The sequence below is a fragment of the Electrona antarctica genome (assembly GCF_951216825.1).
Source record: "Electrona antarctica genome assembly, chromosome: 11".
NCBI classification, from domain to species: Eukaryota; Metazoa; Chordata; class Actinopteri; order Myctophiformes; family Myctophidae; genus Electrona; species Electrona antarctica.
This window is the reverse complement of record NC_136792.1, coordinates 11,366,668-11,384,345: the sequence shown is the minus strand read 5'-3', so window position 1 is coordinate 11,384,345 and position 17,678 is coordinate 11,366,668. Positions and strand designations below refer to the sequence as shown.

Below are 17,678 nucleotides of genomic sequence, written 5' to 3'. Positions count from 1 at the left end.
TAAAGGACAACTTTGGTTTTTTTCAACCAAGGTTCATGTTTTAGGTTGTTATTAGAGAAAGTAAAAGATGAGTGTAATTTTTTTTTCATTTGCTGCTTTCTTTCGTTTTGGGGATTTTAGCTGTTTTTTACAGGGGGGCGGGGGCATTCGAGCATGGTGCTAAATATGTATTTCTTTACAAAATATTATGGAGATTTATTTTTGTATTATTTACTATAGTCCTAATAAACCCCAGAAAATTACATCTGGCCACAAATAAATCACAGGATCTACTGAATGTGAAGGTAGCCTACTGGGGGGAAGCCACACTGTGTGTCATAGGCTCAATGTCAGTTTGACACATTCAGTAGATCTCGTGATGTTTTGTGGCCAGATGAAATTTCCTGGGGTTTATTAGGACTATAGTAAATAATTAAAAAAGAAATTGCTATAAAATGTTGTAAAAAAATACATATTTAGCCCCATTCAGCAAATGAAAAAAAAATAACACTCATCTTTTAGTTTCTCTAATAACAACCTAAAACATGAACCTTGGTTGAAAAAAACTAAAGTTGTCCTTTAAGTAGGCTAAAGGAATTAATTAAGGCAGCAGTGAGCAGACCCCCGTTTGAAATAATCTGGTGCCATGCAGGGACAATGGCTACAGAATTCTGGGGAAATGGCAAACAGAAAGTGCAGAAAGTGATAGTCATATTCTCTCATTGGGCCATCTTAATTCTAATCTAGCCAGTGAGTGATATGTAACTGTTCCCCATGTTGTTGTTTTTTCTTCTTATAAATAGAATTTATTAAATATATGAAATATATAATATTTTGGGGATATTTTCCGATATCCAATACTTTTTACCTCTACTCCACTGCATCTCAGAGGCAAATATTGTACTTTTACTCAGAGGCGAATACTTATAGTTAGAACTGTCATGGGTGGGATTACTTTTGGTTCTTTTTTATGCCAATACTTTTGCACTTTATTTTGAATTGGCCAGACTTTTACTTGTAAGTATTTCTATAGTGTAATTACATGTGTGAAGTGAGGGCGCTCTTATCTTTGCTCAGACACATATGCCGTAAATTCTCCATTCATTGTCAATGGGAATTAAATCTTTGTGTATGGACAAAAAAAAACTATTTGCTCGTCCACATTATGACGTAAATTCCCATTCATTGTCAATGGGAATTTAATCAAAATATATTGCATGGGGGGGGGGGGGGGGGGAATCGGTGAAAAACGTGCATATTATTTTTTAAATATTCCTAAAAAGAGAGAAATATCCATTGTGGGTGTATTGGATTTTTCTGGATTTTTCTCTATCACACTATCACTAAACACGGGTGAAATTCACCCGAACACCTGCTTGTAGGAAAAACCAGGGATGTGGGCAGGGAAACAAACCTACCTTCTATGATGTCACTGAGCATCATGAAGGTACTGAAAGACCCACCCACCTCAGACATCAGCAACATTATGAAAATTGCAAAAATATAATCGTCCGGGTGAAAATCACCCATGTTTAGTGTTCTAGGGCCCTATCTCGCTATCCCTTATACCCCTTATCCCTAAACTAAAATTGTCATTTTTTTAAGGTTTTTAAAAAGAGGTCAAATAGGGGAAAGGGACCAGAAACTGAGCTGCATGGCCGATTCTGCTGCTGCCCCAAAATCTAATCTAAAGCCGTCAATAATCACAGGCCAGCAGCAGATGGTGTGAAGAGACAGACGGGGTGCACGGAATTAAAAGTGCACAGGAAGACCTATATATATGGATGGACGGGGCCCGGGGGACTCTAAACCCTGAACATTAAACCCTTAAATCCACGTTAAGAGCATTAAATTCCTGTGGCGGGGTCCTCTCTATTTTTTAAGGACACAGTTTTCTGAAAGCCCATGTAGGGTATTGGCAACTATGGGGGAAGTGCTCTCATTGATGGGTTGCTGGATGTCAATTTCTTAAAAACATGTCAAAGGGTGAAATATTCTTTCGTCCAACTTTTTCTTAGTTAAAAATCCTTTACATGAGCAACATGTCTAATGCATTATTTTACTTTACTGATTAAAAACGTACATTCATTGGAACGTTGCGTCTTTGGACCAATGTCTAATGAAAATGTATTTTGTTGCTAGGTTTAAAAAATAAGCTTTTATGAGCCAATGGATATATTTCAGTTTTATGAAAATTCTTCTGCCATTTATTCATTCATTATTCATTACTCTTATATGTATTGATACATGAAACATTACAGAGTGTTATTTTCAGGGGTTCTGGGATGACATCAGGGACGTGCTGACCATTGGGAAATCTGGGACAACCAGGCCGCCATTTTAGGAAAAAACTAATAAACAAACAAACAAAAATAAATAATATCTTCAAGACTCGGGTGAGTCGTAACCGGCCACGCATGTGTCTTAACCGGCCACGCATGTGTCTTAAGTGGCCACGCATGTGTCTTAACTGGCCACGCATGTGTCTTAACTGGCCACGCATGTGTCTTAACTGGCCACGCATGTGTCTTAACCGGCCATGCATGTTGTGTCTTAACTGGCCACACGTGTCTTAACTGGCCACACATGTGTCTTAACTGGCCACCGGACACGCATGTGTCTTAACCGGACACGCATGTGTCTTAACTGGCCACGCATGTGTCTTAACCGGCCATGCATGTTGTGTCTTAACCGGCCACACATGTGTCTTAACCGGCAACACATGTGTCTTAACTGGCCACGCATGTGTCTTAACTGGCCACACATGTGTCTTAACTGGCCACGCATGTGTCTTAACTGGCTACGCATGTGTCTTAACCGGCCACGCATGTGTCTTAACCGGCCACACGTGTCTTAACTGGCCACGCATGTGTCTTAACCGGCCACGCATGTGTCTTAACTGGCTACGCATGTGTCTTAACTGGCTACGCATGTGTCTTAACTGGCTACGCATGTGTCTTAACTGGCCATGCATGTGTCTTAACTGGCTACGCATGTGTCTTAACTGGCCACTCATGTGTCTTAACCGGCCATGCATGTTGTGTCTTAACCGGCCATGCATGTGTCTTAAGTGGCCACGCATGTGTCTTAACTGGCCACGCATGTGTCTTAACTGGCCACGCATGTGTCTTAACTGGCCACGCATGTGTCTTAACCGGCCATGCATGTTGTGTCTTAACTGGCCACACGTGTCTTAACTGGCCACACATGTGTCTTAACTGGCCACCGGACACGCATGTGTCTTAACCGGACACGCATGTGTCTTAACTGGCCACGCATGTGTCTTAACCGGCCATGCATGTTGTGTCTTAACCGGCCACACATGTGTCTTAACCGGCAACACATGTGTCTTAACTGGCCACGCATGTGTCTTAACTGGCCACACATGTGTCTTAACTGGCCACGCATGTGTCTTAACTGGCTACGCATGTGTCTTAACCGGCCACGCATGTGTCTTAACCGGCCACACATGTGTCTTAACTGGCCACGCATGTGTCTTAACCGGCCACGCATGTGTCTTAACTGGCTACGCATGTGTCTTAACTGGCTACGCATGTGTCTTAACTGGCTACGCATGTGTCTTAACTGGCCATGCATGTGTCTTAACTGGCTACGCATGTGTCTTAACTGGCCACTCATGTGTCTTAACCGGCCATGCATGTTGTGTCTTAACCGGCCATGCATGTGTCTTAACTGGCTACGCATGTGTCTTAACTGGCCACTCATGTGTCTTAACTGGCCACTCATGTGTCTTAACCGGCCATGCATGTGTCTTAACTGGCCATGCATGTGTCTTAACTGGCCATGCATGTGTCTTAACTGGCTACGCATGTGTCTTAACTGGCCACTCATGTGTCTTAACCGGCCATGCATGTTGTGTCTTAACCGGCCACACGTGTCTTAACCGGCCACGCATGTGTCTTAACCGGCCACGCATGTGTCTTAACTGGCCACGCATGTGTCTTAACCGGCCACACATGTGTCTTAACTGGTCACGCATGTGTCTTAACTGGTCACGCATGTGTCTTAACCGGCCACACATGTGTCTTAACCGGCCACGCATGTGTCTTAACCGGCAACCCGGCCACGCATGTTGTGTCTTAACCGGCCATGCATGTTGAGTCTTAACCGGCCATGCATGTTGTGTCTTAACCGGCCATGCATGTTGTCTTAACCGGCCACACATGTCTTAACCGGCCATGCATGTTGTGTCTTAACCGGCCATGCATGTTGTCTTAACCGGCCATGCATGTTGTGTCTTAACCGGCCATGCATGTTGTCTTAACCGGCCACGCATGTGTCTTAACCGGCCATGCATGTTGTGTCTTAACCGGCCATGCATGTTGTCTTAACCGGCCACGCATGTTGTCTTAACCGGCCATGCATGTTGTCTTAACCGGCCACGCATGTTGTCTTAACCGGCCATGCATGTTGTGTCTTAACCGGCCATGCATGTTGTCTTAACCGGCCACGCATGTTGTCTTAACCGGCCATGCATGTTGTGTCTTAACCGGCCACGCATGTTGTGTCTTAACCGGCCACGCATGTTGTGTCTTAACCGGCCACGCATGTTGTGTCTTAACCGGCCACGCATGTTGTGTCTTAACCGGCCATGCATGTTGTGTCTTAACCGGCCACGCATGTTGTGTCTTAACCGGCCACGCATGTTGTGTCTTAACCGGCCACGCATGTTGTGTCTTAACCGGCCACGCATGTTGTGTCTTAACCGGCCACGCATGTTGTGTCTTAACCGGCCACGCATGTTGTGTCTTAACCGGCCACGCATGTGTCTTAACTGGTTTTGTCTGTCTCTGTTCTGGCTGCTGGTAATTAGCGGTGTGCTCCCACCATTCCCTAGTGTCCTGTCTGACCTGATTAGTGCACCTGAAGTCACCCTCTAAATACACACCCAGCGCTGTCATCTAAAGCCTGCCACACACCCTCTCTTACATCATCATGACGTAAAATATAGACACTATGTCTATTTGCTCAGACACTATGACATACAATTCTCCATTCATTGTCAATGGGAACTTTAATGTGTGTGTAGGACAAAAATAGACACTAAGCCGACGTAAAATTGTCGATTCATTGTCAATGGGAATTTAATGTTTTGCAGGACGGACATCTACACTAATAGCTGAATATAGAAGGGGCTAGCGGCTAGCGCCCCTCAAAAATAAAATTGCCAAGATAATACATAATACACCACCATCATAATGGCTCCAACATATGCGTCTCGTCATGCCGAACAACTTTCGTGTTCCGACTTTTGACCTCTGACCTTTAGATCACCCACTATTTTGAGTTATCTGTCTGCACTCCAGGCCAAACCGTGCAGTCGCTTTTGAGGTGGGCTAGCCCCTCTCATGTTTGTTTTCTCACATGTTTGTTTGTTTTCTCACAAAATGCGGCAATATCCTGACCTCACGTCATGGTATCATAGCCGACGTTTCCGAATTGACCTATAGCTAAGCCCCTCCCCAAACTGCTATGGTCCAATCACAGCAAGCATAACATGGGTTAGACAAACCTCTCCACCAATACTTTTCCTATATGATAAAGCAAAAAAATAAATGCCATGCACATATTTTTCCAGTGCATATGGCAGACCTTGTTGACGGATTTGGGAGAGATTTTGAAGGTCTGGTTCCAAAAATGAACCAGTATTTAATGTGTAAAATCCATGATATTTACATTGGAATGAATGAGCCCGGCTGGAAAGTGTCCAAGTGGGAGTGTCTAAGTGGGAGAGAGAGAGGATAGGTGTTTAGAGTTTACACTAGATACACTAGAGAAGTGTAGGAATGCTAAAGTTTAAACACCAAAGTACCGAAACAATGTAATTAATTAGTAAACAATATCCTGAAATATCATTGGTATTAACATACTCACCTTTTTATCATTATCCAGCTAACCATTTAATTGCACAAATTAATTTGATCACTTTGGAAATGAACTATAACATCTGTGGGTTTGACATATAGGCCTACTATACTGATGAAGACAGCATGTTAGCGTAACGATGAAACTTAATGACATTGAAACTTAATTGTTTCTCTCCACGGCGAGTTGGGAAACCGGCGAGTTCTCCGGTATTCCTTTACTTTTGGCCGAGCTGCGACAGCTGTTTGAGGAACTCGGCCGCATTGAACAGTTCACTGCAGCCGTACAGCACCTTCTTACCCTGTTTGGACTCTGCGTAGTCCACCAGGTTCTGGTACTCCACGTAGCTTCCTCCTCCGACGACGAACACGACGGCCTCCTGAAACGGACCCTTGTACCTGGGGACGGCGGAGCTCTCGCTGTCTCTCAGCATCTTGGGGTCAAAGTAGCGGTAGTCGTCGGTGTCGGGATGCGACTTCATCTCCATCAGGCTGTCCAGGGTTCGCGTGAGCGGCAGGTTCTGCTGCCCGAGGACCAGGTTCCGTACGCCCTCCATCACGAGCTGCGAGCCCGAGTTCATCACCCTGGAAAACAGCCCCATGGGTTTGTTGACTCCGCCGCGTGTCTCGTCCTTTTCGAAGGCCTTCCACCGTCTGACGTAGTGGAGAGGCGAGAGGTCGCAGCCCGCGTCCCGCAGCGCCTTCTCGTACTCCTCCAGGTCGGACTCGGAGGAGGAGGACGTGATGTAGTAGATGAGGAAAAGCCTCATCTTGTCCTCGGGCGTCCCGGCGTCCGGGTCGGCGATGACGTGCAGCAGCGGTCTGTCCAATGCGGACCTGCTCATCAGCTTCTCCTCGTACTCAAAGTACACGTCCAGCTTGCGCCTCCTGACGTGGTCGTACAGCGCCGTGGACACGTTGGTGTGGAGCTCGATGAGTCGCTTCTTCTCCAGGAGTTCTGGGAGGGAGCCCATGGCGGAGGTGAGTACTGCCGTGCTGTCGGAGGACGCCATGACTCCACCGTCACCTCCCTCGCTCCCCTCGCCCCCCTCCTCCAGACCCATGGCGCTCTTGAGTCTTTTGACTTTGTCGCCCTGCGCCCTGAACGACTCCAGCTCCGTCTGCACCGACTCGGCCAACTCGGGAAACGGACTCCCTCTGTGATTCTGCCAGATCTTGTCCGTCGCCGCGCAGAGCTCAAACGTCTTCCTGCTCTTCTTTTTGTTGTTGTTTGTCTTCGGTCTGTCCCCCTCTAACCCCTCCCCCTCCTCCTCCGTCTCTATGGTCACCCTGTTCAGATGGACGTCCAGCACGTCGTGGATCATCGCCTGATAGGTCCAGGTGTGGTGGAGGGGCGTGGCCAAATCCAGGTTCCTGTCGGCCAGGACGAGCAGGGGTCTGTGGAAGCTGAACTGTCCCGGGACGGCGCTGCCGCCGGCCGCCGTCGTCCCGCCGCAGTCTCCTCCTCCCGTGAACAGCCGGTTCCTGGCGTCACGGAGGTTCTCACGCAGCTTCTTGTCGAGCTTCGTGGCCACCATCTCCGCTGCGTTCCCGCGGGGGCAGCGGATGACGGGGACGGCACCCAGGGTAACGAAGAAGCAGAACAGACCGTCCACGATGGTGTCCGCTATCGCCTCGACGGCCGTCTCCATCTCGCCGTCCTCCAGGTCCGTCCTGTTGATGGCGCGGTACGACACGAGCTCCCTGCTCTGCGGAGCGAGGACGAACATGTCGTCCTCCAGAGCGACGAAGTTCAGGTACTGGTCGTACACCTTGGCGATCCGGTCCACGGCGTTCGCGGCCACGGCGGCTCCGGCGATGTCCTCCAGCTTGCCGCGGCTGACGGCCGAGATGAAGTTGAGGTGGTAGCACGCGTACAGCCCCTCGCGCACGTCCCCGCAGATCCTCCGCACGTTCTCCTCCGTGGGCATGACGAAGTAGACGGCCGGGACGTCGCCGATGGGCTCCTTGTCCGAGTGGAGCGGGAGGTGTAGCGTGACGCCCGCGTCCCGGAGCTCCCGGACGGACATCAGGGGCGAGATGATGTCCTGTCCGAAGCGGTCGTAGACCAGCACCTTCCACGCGGGCTCGGCCAGTGAGGTCCTCGGAGGAGGTGAGTTGAAGTTCAGCATGCGCCTGAGGGCGGCCGTCTGCTTCTCCCGTAGGGACGGAGAAGCCATTTCTCTCCGATATCGTTCCTCTAAAACTCAGGCCCCCGAACGTCAGAGTTTTTGTTCACGTGCGACCATCGCGCGGTGTTATAAAGGGGTTGTTGTCCGACGCAACCACTCACCGGCACAGCCATACGTGTTTCCATGCAAGCCTACTGAGGCCCATTTGCGCAGGTGCTTTCAGGTCAAAACAGGTTCTGCTTCTTAACGACTGCTGTTCTCCTTTTGAGGGGTGCTAGCATAGAGGTAAAAATCACACCCATGTGAACTGCAGTGGTTGCAACTCCGTGTGGCAGTCCCGGAACATCCAGACCCCCAGGAACGCGGCCAGGGGGCCGGCCCAGTTCCAGGCGAGCCGCCCCGGGTCCGAAACAGTCGAGAAATGACAGAGTTACCGGGTGGGGGTCCCCAGGGGGTCCCCACTGTACTGTCACACCCGAAATCACGTAATGGCTGTTAAGAACTCAGCTTCCCATCATGCAGCTGTGCACAGTGTGGTGCTCAATAGCACCACTTTGTCACCTCCAGTAAGACAGGGCGAGGTCGCACTGAAATAACAGAGCTTCTTAATACGGCACATTAAGAAGCCGGACTTAAACTACGGTATATCTGATGTCAGTGCAAGGTCAGATAGAGTTGCTGGCCGGCTCCATATGCAGATCTAGTATGTCAAATCATGTATGGCTATCCTGGGTTTGATGAGGTCAGTGTCGTGATTTTCATATGATCCAGGTGATGATAGTCAGCTCCACATATGGAGATCCATGTGTTGTACCAACTTGGTCCATTTGCAACTTTTGCAAGTGTGACAACCACACTGGTTATCATGATGAGACTGTCACAATATGGTCATATATTGACATTCCCATATATGGGTTAAAGGGTAAGACCACTTTTTTAGAGGTTTGGGTTGTTTTCTTACCTTATTATGGTCAAACTAGTCCAGTCCAGGAGTTATTTCGCTCCATAGTGCAGTTTTACAGAAAATAGCGTTATAAAAATACCAGCCCATTGACTTACATTGTACACTGAAACAGCTCTCAAAATCACTCTTTTAGTTCGTAAACAAACACAAACAAAGTTGTTTCAGACAATATAGAGCAACACCAAAACTCATGTGGTTTTATTTTTTCATAAAAATGTTAACTTCCTGTTGATTTGTCCATTTTTATTCAGAAGAAAACCCGGACTGGATCCATGGATCCGGATCCAGATCTTCATATAGTAAAATCAACAGGAAGTTACCATTTTTATGAAGAAATAAAACCACATGAGTTTTGGTGTTGCTCTATATTGTCTGAAACAACTTTGTTTGTGTTTGTTTACGAACTAAAAGAGTGATTTTGAGAGCTGTTTCAGTGTACAATGTAAGTCAATGGGCTGGTATTTTTATAACGCTATTTTCTGTAAAACTGCACTATGGAGCGAAATAACTCCTGGACTGGACTAGTTTGACCATAATAAGGTAAGAAAACAACCCAAACCTCTAAAAAAGTGGTCTTACCCTTTAATATTGATGACATCAGGGATCTCCATATATGGGTATAAACAGGGATTGTATTAGGACATTGACGCATCGTCTTGGAATGCCCATATATGGACTTTTTTTTAAAAATTTTCACGGGACGTGACGTAATCACGTAATCACGCAACAAATGGATTTTGGGTTTATAATCATCAAGGTTTAATTTCCCTGCCCTGCTCCTGCTGTTGTGTCGCTTGCCAATGCCAGAAATAACTGATCTACTAGTAGGCCTAAGCATATAATGTTAATAGTCTATATTCTACACTAACAATTCACAGAGGAGAAAGGAGGAAGAAGTCATCAAAGTCACCGGAAGAGTAGGAGCTATAGGACTCCAAGGAGGCATAATATCACAAACTGAGCGGTCGACAATGTCCTTTGAATGGGATTATCATTATTTTGAATCCCAGCTATGAGTCCACCTATTTAAAAAAATTAGGTTGATTTTGTACTGCATACTTTTGGAGTTTAACACTCCACTCCAGTGGGTGGCGGTAATGCACCTTAAATGGTTTGCCAACTGCCATTAAACCCTATAGAAGAAGGAGATCCTACCCAGAGTAATCTAGTAAGAGAGTGGCGACACGCTTTGATCTCGCCGCAACTATGAGCTGTAGTTCCAAACTTTGGAACTATCCCATTGAGATAGAATGAGCACTTCCGCATTCCATTGTTACAATGGGGAGTCAACACAAAGTGTCGCTACTCTCTTAATAGATTACTATGACCCTACCTACCCCGGAAGAAGTTCCAGTTTAACTTGAGTTGGAAGTTTTTATTATTTTGATTTCCGACCATGGAACGTTTTTATTTTCCGTGTTTATTTTCTTGAGTCTCTGATAGTAATTAGTTCGACAAACCGAACAGTCTTCATTATGAGAGTGATGTGTTCGTGAGAAGCAGCAGCAGTTTAGCAGAGGTAAGTTTAAAAACAATGAGAAAACACACATTGTCTTTGTTGTTGTTTAAATCACAACCAACAGAAACTGTGAATGTGATTTCTCATATCAGTGGTTTTCAATCCTTTTACACATCAAGGTGGTCCATTATTTATTCAGCTATAGAAGTGTCTATTTGTACGTCTCTAAAATGTTTTGATGAATTGAACAAGAAGGTGGACCCTCTTGTAAACAAGTGTAATGCTTAAGGGTCGTCCACTCACAGTTAACAAGTCTTTGTATTGAGTTTGTGCTTGAAATGTACTGTAATTCTGCAAACTGTTAATCAATCAATCAAAAAGCATTTGAGCCACGGGACCACCATTTGATGACATTTAGACTCTCAGACCCAAAACTAAAATAATATGTTGTCGTTGGATAAGATTTTGTCCAACATATATGCTGTATTGATGTTGGTACCATAAGACAGATATTAGGCAATACTACTTTGAATCAACTATACGTTGATCAAAGTAATTATTCTTCATTCTCTAAATTGTGTAGACTTCTTTTAAATTAAGTAATGCATGATGTTTAACAATAAATTAACTCTTGAGAGTGTAGAATCATAAATGAAACCAAATTGACCCGTACGTGGTTTCATTTTACATTAAGAGTCCATTTGTTTACCAACCCCCTCAAGGCCCCACTGGTGGTCCCCGGACCACTGGTTGCGAACGGCATCTGTCTGAAACGAAACACCCCCACTCACACCCCCTGAGGAAAAGTGTAACCCCTCTGTTAACTTTATTATTAGGGTTGGTATAGTCTGTCTGTCTGCCTGCCTATGTCTACTCTGTCTGTCTTTACAGAAATGTCGTTCTTCTTTCTAAAAATAAAAATGAGCAAGACCAGACCTGTAGTGTTGTTGTGTATGTTTGGGCGTGTTCATGCAGGCAGACAGACATATATAAATATACATAAAGCCAGGGCAGGCAAAGTAAGCCAGTGTTTTTATTCTGTGTATAAGATCAGATACAGAAGTCTTATTTATGCCACAGGTAGGAAAATAAACTGGATGTATAGTATAATGGTACACTATGACTTTTACTATGACTGTGATGATTTCCTTTCTTCTTCATAGAAGTGTATATTTGTACATTTTTAAAATTTCTAACTTCTGATGAATTGAAAATGGAGGACGCTGATGATGTAAACATTAAGTCTTTGTGCTTTTTCTGGTTCTATCAGTTTCTGTATTGACTTGTGCTTTCATTTGAACTCAACTGTTGGCTACCTGGCCATTCTACTGTTAATTACATATTTCAATCAATCAATATGACTAATTAGTGGAAATCTGTTTCATTTTGTTTACTTATTTCTAACCTTTGTACATAATTATGATACACGTTTGACGTGGTATAACATATAATATATGATTTATTTTAGCGAGAATGTTGGATGGATCAATGTAGGTATATTTATGTATACATATATATGCATGCGTTCAATTAATGTGTTGTTACACAATATGCACATTTAGAGTTGAGTGCAAAATTATAGCTTCTAGTCGTCGTGCAGATGGGGCCGTCTGCCTGTCATCAGGATGACCACACAGTAGCATAGCCATAGCACATAGAGGAGCGATTGATTGATTGATTTGATTGAAAATGGTAAAATTAAAAGGCATACAATTGTATTTTAATTAAGGCATATAAGTATTTTTATCAGCCAGGGTTAATTTTAACAGTTTGTAATTGTATTTATTCATTTATTTAACAGGGACAATGCACATTAGTCAACAGACTCAACACGTCATTTTTCAAATCCATGTAAACGGGCCAGAGTTAGCCATGAGCTAGTTTTCATCTGTGGGCTCTTAAAAGTGGTACAAGGGTACAAAAACATACAATACAAAAACAAGTAAACAGGGGGCAGAACAATTACAGTGAAAAGTGACAAAGGAAGCTAGTAATAATAAAAGTTACTCGTGATTACAGATTTGGTTTGTTTTAAGCTACCTCTTAAGGTTAAATTTGAAGGTCAAATAGTTGGAGGTCTCTCTTACTTCTGTAGGGAGACTGTTCCAGTGATGGGAGGCTCTAACAAAGAAGACTGTTTTACCAAACACACTACGGGCTCCATTTTCGTCACCGCTAAACCCCTTATCCCTAAACTTCTTTGCCTTTTTTTTTTACTATTTTGCAAAACATTTTTGAATAGTTAAAATGGCCAGTCTACAAGCTCACAAAGTGTCAATGTAGATTGGCTAGTTGAACTATTCAAAAATGTCTTTCAAAATAGTAAAAAAGGCAACGAAGTTTAGGGATAAGGGTAAAGGCACTGACGAAAATAGGGACCATAATGTTACATGAAAGTAAACTGTAACTGTTGTCTTGCGTTTCCCTCCCAGCCCAGTTCAGCAGCAGGCTCACATCTTTCTCTCAGAGATGGCTATCGCCCACGTGGCCACGGAGTACGTGTTCAGCGACTTCCTGCTGAAGGAGCCCAACCAGAAGCGCTACAGGAACGTGCGCACGGAGCTGGCCGTGGACATGATGGTGACGTGCGTGGCTGTGGGCCTTCCTCTGCTCCTCATCTCTCTGGCCTTCGCTCAGGAGGTGTCTGTGGGTGAGTTGGAGGTGTCTGTGGGTGGGTGTCTGTGGGTGAGTTGGAGGTGTTTGTGGGTGGGTGGGTGTCTGTGGGTGAGTTGGAGGTGTCTGTGGGTGAGTTGGAGGTGTCTGTGGGTGGGTGTCTGTGGGTGAGTTGGAGGTGTCTGTGGGTGAGTTGGAGGTGTCTGTGGGTGAGTTGGAGGTGTCTGTGGGTGTGAGTCTGTGGGTGAGTTGGAGGTGTCTGTGGGTGAGTTGGAGGTGTCTGTGGGTCAGTTGGAGGTGTCTGTGGGTGAGTTGGAGGTGTCTGTGGGTGGGTGTCTGTGGGTGAGTTGGAGGTGTCTGTGGGTGAGTTGGAGGTGTCTGTGAGTGGGTGGGTGTCTGTGGGTGAGTTGGAGGTGTCTGTGGGTGAGTTGGAGGTGTCTGTGGGTGAGTTGGAGGTGTCTGTGGGTGATTTGGAGGTGTCTGTGGGTGGGTGGGTGTCTGTGGGTGAGTTGGAGGTGTCTGTGGGTGAGTTGGAGGTGTCTGTGGGTGGGTGGGTGTCTGTGGGTGAGTTGGAGGTGTCTGTGGGTGAGTTGGAGGTGTCTGTGAGTGGGTGGGTGTCTGTGGGTGAGTTGGAGGTGTCTGTGGGTGGGTGGGTGTCTGGGTGAGTTGGAGGTGTCTGTGGGTGAGTTGGAGGTGTCTGAGTGGGTGGGTGTCTGTGGGTGAGTTGGAGGTGTCTGTGGGTGGGTGGGTGTCTGGGTGAGTTGGAGGTGTCTGTCAGTGGGTGGGTGTCTGTGGGTGAGTTGGAGGTGTCTGTGGGTGAGTTGGAGGGGGGGGGGGCTCTGGAACAACATATTTTCAGATGAGGGTCGGCAACCAACTACATATATTTTTGAGGGTACTTGACATGAAAATGTTTGAGAACCACTGACATAGAAACGATGGGTTTTTCAGAAAACTGTCAGAATTTAGAAGGCATTTGTAGAATCGTTCTCAGGTCTAATCATTGTCTTTGTGCTGCTCTAGGTACACAGATCAGCTGCTTCGCCCCGTCAAACTTCTCCTGGAAGCAGGGCGCTTATGTCGACTCGTACTGTTGGGCAGCAGTACACACTCACACCCTGCCCCTGTGGCTGCATAAGGTACTACACTACACACTCACACCCTGCCCCTGTGGCTGCATAAGGTACTACACTACACACTCACACCCTGCCCCTGTGGCTGCATAAGGTACTACACTACACACTCACACCCTGCCCCTGTGGCTGCATAAGGTACTACACTACACACTCACACCCTGCCCCTGTGGCTGCATAAGGTACTACACTACACACTCACACCCTGCCCCTGTGGCTGCATAAGGTACTACACTACACACCCACACCCTACCCCTGTGGCTGCATAAGGTACTACACTACACACTCACACCCTGCCTCTGTCCTCTTTTTTGCCATTGACCATATGCAGACCATATGCAGGCCATCTTGCCAGCAAGGTATGAAGGTGAGGTATTATAACGACGGCAAACTCGCCAACATCGCAGTTGTACGAAAAGCTTGAATTATCCTCTTTTCTATCTACAAAGTGTTTTGTTATAGTATAATATCGTTTTGCTGATGTTTGTGACAAGGCCTAAACATTCTGCCCTTCCTCGCCACACTAGGGCTGACCTTCGATCACGCTTTTGATGATCGACGCTTCGAAACGAATCACGATCGATCGTCGACGCTTCGTCATCCGACGGGGGGGGGGGGGGGGGGGGGGGGTGCGAGGCGAGCAGTGACGCACAATGAATTACGCCAGGGCTCCACCGGACGTGTTGCCTCTCCGTCGCGTGCGTCAAAAAACTCACCGGTTCAATTTTACTGCACGCTAATGTCACGCAACGCGGGCAGTGGAGCCACCCTTCATTGATTAAAAAGGGAACATTCCCTGACGGTGACGGAGACGCGACGCTGACGTGCCCGGTGGAGCCCCGGTGTTTTAGGCTTAAAATAAATAAAACAACGATATAGCAGAGATAAACGCATGCTTGGATTGGTCTCAATTATTTTATTTAACAATAAGCAACAATTGTTGCTTTCACCCAATCCGCCCAATTGTAGCAGCCTTCATGAAAGCAGTGACGCACAAATAATTAGGCTTACAATAAAACATCCGACCGTAACAAGTCAACATTAAATAAAACTACCTGACACAGGCATTACCTCTCAAATAAAAAAGATATAATCCAAAGCAGCACAGCAGCACACGACGCGGCATTTTGCATTTATAACTGAAATAAACTCAGAGGCTTCGTGGAAACAGCACACGCAAGTGTAAAGAAAAGGCATTTTCATTATCTTGCCGTAAAATTAACTGAAATAAAGCGTCATTTAATCGAGGCTTTATGACGAGTGCTTGCTGCGAGGCGCACGCAATCAGAGCTGCCTGGGAGAAATGCAAGGCCCTGTGCTTTAATAATTAATTCATTAATATCCAAAACTATACAAAAATGATCACATTTCTATCTATAAGGACAAACCTTATTAGAAAAAAGATTAATAGCATATGAAAGCCTTTTGAAATGTGTAGGCCTGTAGGTTACTGAATTGCAGGTGCTGCCAAATAAGTATAATTACTAGGCTACCAAATGCCAGTCAGTTGCGCAAATATAGGTCAGATCAATTAGCAGAGCGGAGCAGCCTCTCACTGACCAGCTCTTCTTAAAGTTTACTTAGCCTACTTTAATAATATTACATAGTGTTGGATCTCCATCCTCCAGACAAACAAACCTTGGATTATAATTGGATTATGCCTATAATTCTTCTTTCTTCAAACCAGCACGAGCCACAAGGTAAGAAACTATATAATGATTCACTGTTCGCACAGCACCCAGACAGCTGTTCTTAATCGCGTCACATTCCCATCAAAGAAGCACACTAACTTTGTGATCAACCTTCTTAATTTGCTTCGTTTATTTGTAAAAAGCAACACTGTATTAAGACATGGCAGTATAATATTGATGCAAAATGGAAATATGAGAGAGAGAGAGAGAGAGAGAAAGAGAGAATTGCTTTGAGAGAGAGAGAGAGAGTGAGAGAGAGAGAGAGAGAGAGAGAGAGAGAATTGCTTTGAGAGAGAGAGAGAGCGAGAGAATTGCTTAGAGAGAGAGAGAGAGAGAGAGAGAGAGAGAGAATTGCTTTGAGAGAGAGAGAGAGAGAGAGAGAGAGACACGTAAAGCCGTTCCATTTCAACTCGCAGGCGCAACTCCGTGAGGCCGTTCGCACAACCTAAAAAGCGTCTCTGTCTCTGAGAGTGCAATATTATAGTTAGTTACCGTACTTATATTAGTGCAGAAAAGAGACAATAAATCCCGCTTTGGAGAAGATGCGTTCCGAATCCGAAGGGGTTGTAGTGGCAGGGTGGGAGTGAGGAGGAGTGAGGGGGGAGAGGGGAGGAGGCGTTGCGAGGTCTGCGAGGCGCCAGTATGGCTCGCGGACCAAATGGGGCCGGCTCGCGGACCAAAAGCAGCCGCTTTTTTTTTTAATGACTATTCGATTTTTTATTTCAAGATCGATTCCCGTGCATATCGATCGATCGTCGATTAATCGATTTTTTTGGGTCAGCCCTACGCCACACACAAGGGAACATTTTTGATGTTGGGTCTTGACATATAATAATTTTCCCCAAGATTGGTATCGGCCGATTGTGAGAAAGAAAACAATCTGTGATGATCGGTCCCCACAAAAACCTGACTGAAGCACCTCTAATCCCAGTCTGCCCCTCTCCTCTCCTCTCCTCTCCTCTCCTCTCCTCTCCTCTCCTCTCCTCTCCTCTCCTCTCCTCTCCTCCTCTCAGTTCTTCCCCTACATCCTCCTGCTGGTGGCCGTCATGATGTACGGGCCGTGTCTGTTCTGGCGGTTCTCCACCGCTCCCATCCTGCAGTCAGACCTGGGCTTCATCATGGAGCAGCTGGACTGCTGCTACAACCGGGCCGTGGACCTGGCCAAGCGCATGGCCACGTCCACCTCTAATGCCTCGTTAGACAGGTAAGGAATCACCTGGCCAAACGTGCGTGGCACTCTGTCCTTTGCTATGAGCTTGTAGATCTGCTATTTTTGAAAAACCCGTGAAAATGTGGCACAAAATCGCTAATCTTTGAATATATATTATTTCGCAGCGAACGTTTTGTAACTCAAATCTTTGCTGCTCCCTGGAACAACATATATTCAGATGGGCATCGGCGGCCAAATACATATAATTTTCGGGGTCCTTGACATGAAATAATTTGAGAACCACTGACACAGAAACACAGGGGTTTTTCATAAAACTGTCATGATTTAGAAGACATTTGTAGAATCTGGTGTCGGGTCAAAACAACATTGTATTGTAAGGTCATGTATAAGACAAAAATATGACCAGAACTTTCGTTCAATGTTCCATGTCTCCTGCCCTCCTCTCCTGCCCTCCTCTCCTCTCCTGCTCTCCTCCCCTCCCCTCCTCTCCTCTCCTGCCCTGCCCTCCTCTCCTGCTCTCCTCCCCTCCTGCCCTCCTCCCCTCCCCTCCTGCCCTCGTCTCCTCCCCTCCCCTCCTGCCCTCCTCCCCTCCCCTCCTGCCCTCGTCTCCTCTCCTCTCCTTCTCTCCTCCCCTCCCCTCCTGCCCTCCTC

The 17,678-nt window shown here is 46.1% G+C and overlaps 2 protein-coding genes across 4 annotated transcripts in view; one reads left to right on the top strand and one right to left on the bottom strand.

Annotated features, from left to right (window-relative positions):
• Positions 1 to 17,678, top strand: part of panx1a (pannexin 1a) — a 46,988-nt gene that overhangs the window by 18,125 nt on the left and 11,185 nt on the right. The window contains exons 1-4 of one of the 3 annotated variants that reach the window (XM_079514542.1): positions 10,355 to 10,483; positions 12,857 to 13,069; positions 14,056 to 14,171; positions 16,870 to 17,060. In XM_079514542.1, the coding sequence (XP_079370668.1) occupies positions 12,889 to 13,069; positions 14,056 to 14,171; positions 16,870 to 17,060 (488 nt within the window). In that variant the 5' untranslated portion in view covers positions 10,355 to 10,483; positions 12,857 to 12,888. Of the gene's footprint in view, positions 1 to 10,354; positions 10,484 to 12,851; positions 13,070 to 14,055; positions 14,172 to 16,869; positions 17,061 to 17,678 lie in introns of those variants that run through there. The other 2 variants (XM_079514540.1, XM_079514541.1) reach the window with 2 other exon arrangements.
• On the bottom strand, positions 6,083 to 8,044 carry LOC306931954 (sec1 family domain-containing protein 1-like; the record flags this gene model as incomplete). Its single annotated transcript, XM_079513661.1, has 1 exon — positions 6,083 to 8,044. One exon carries the CDS (start codon positions 8,042 to 8,044, stop codon positions 6,083 to 6,085), a length of 1,962 nt encoding a protein of 653 aa, XP_079369787.1.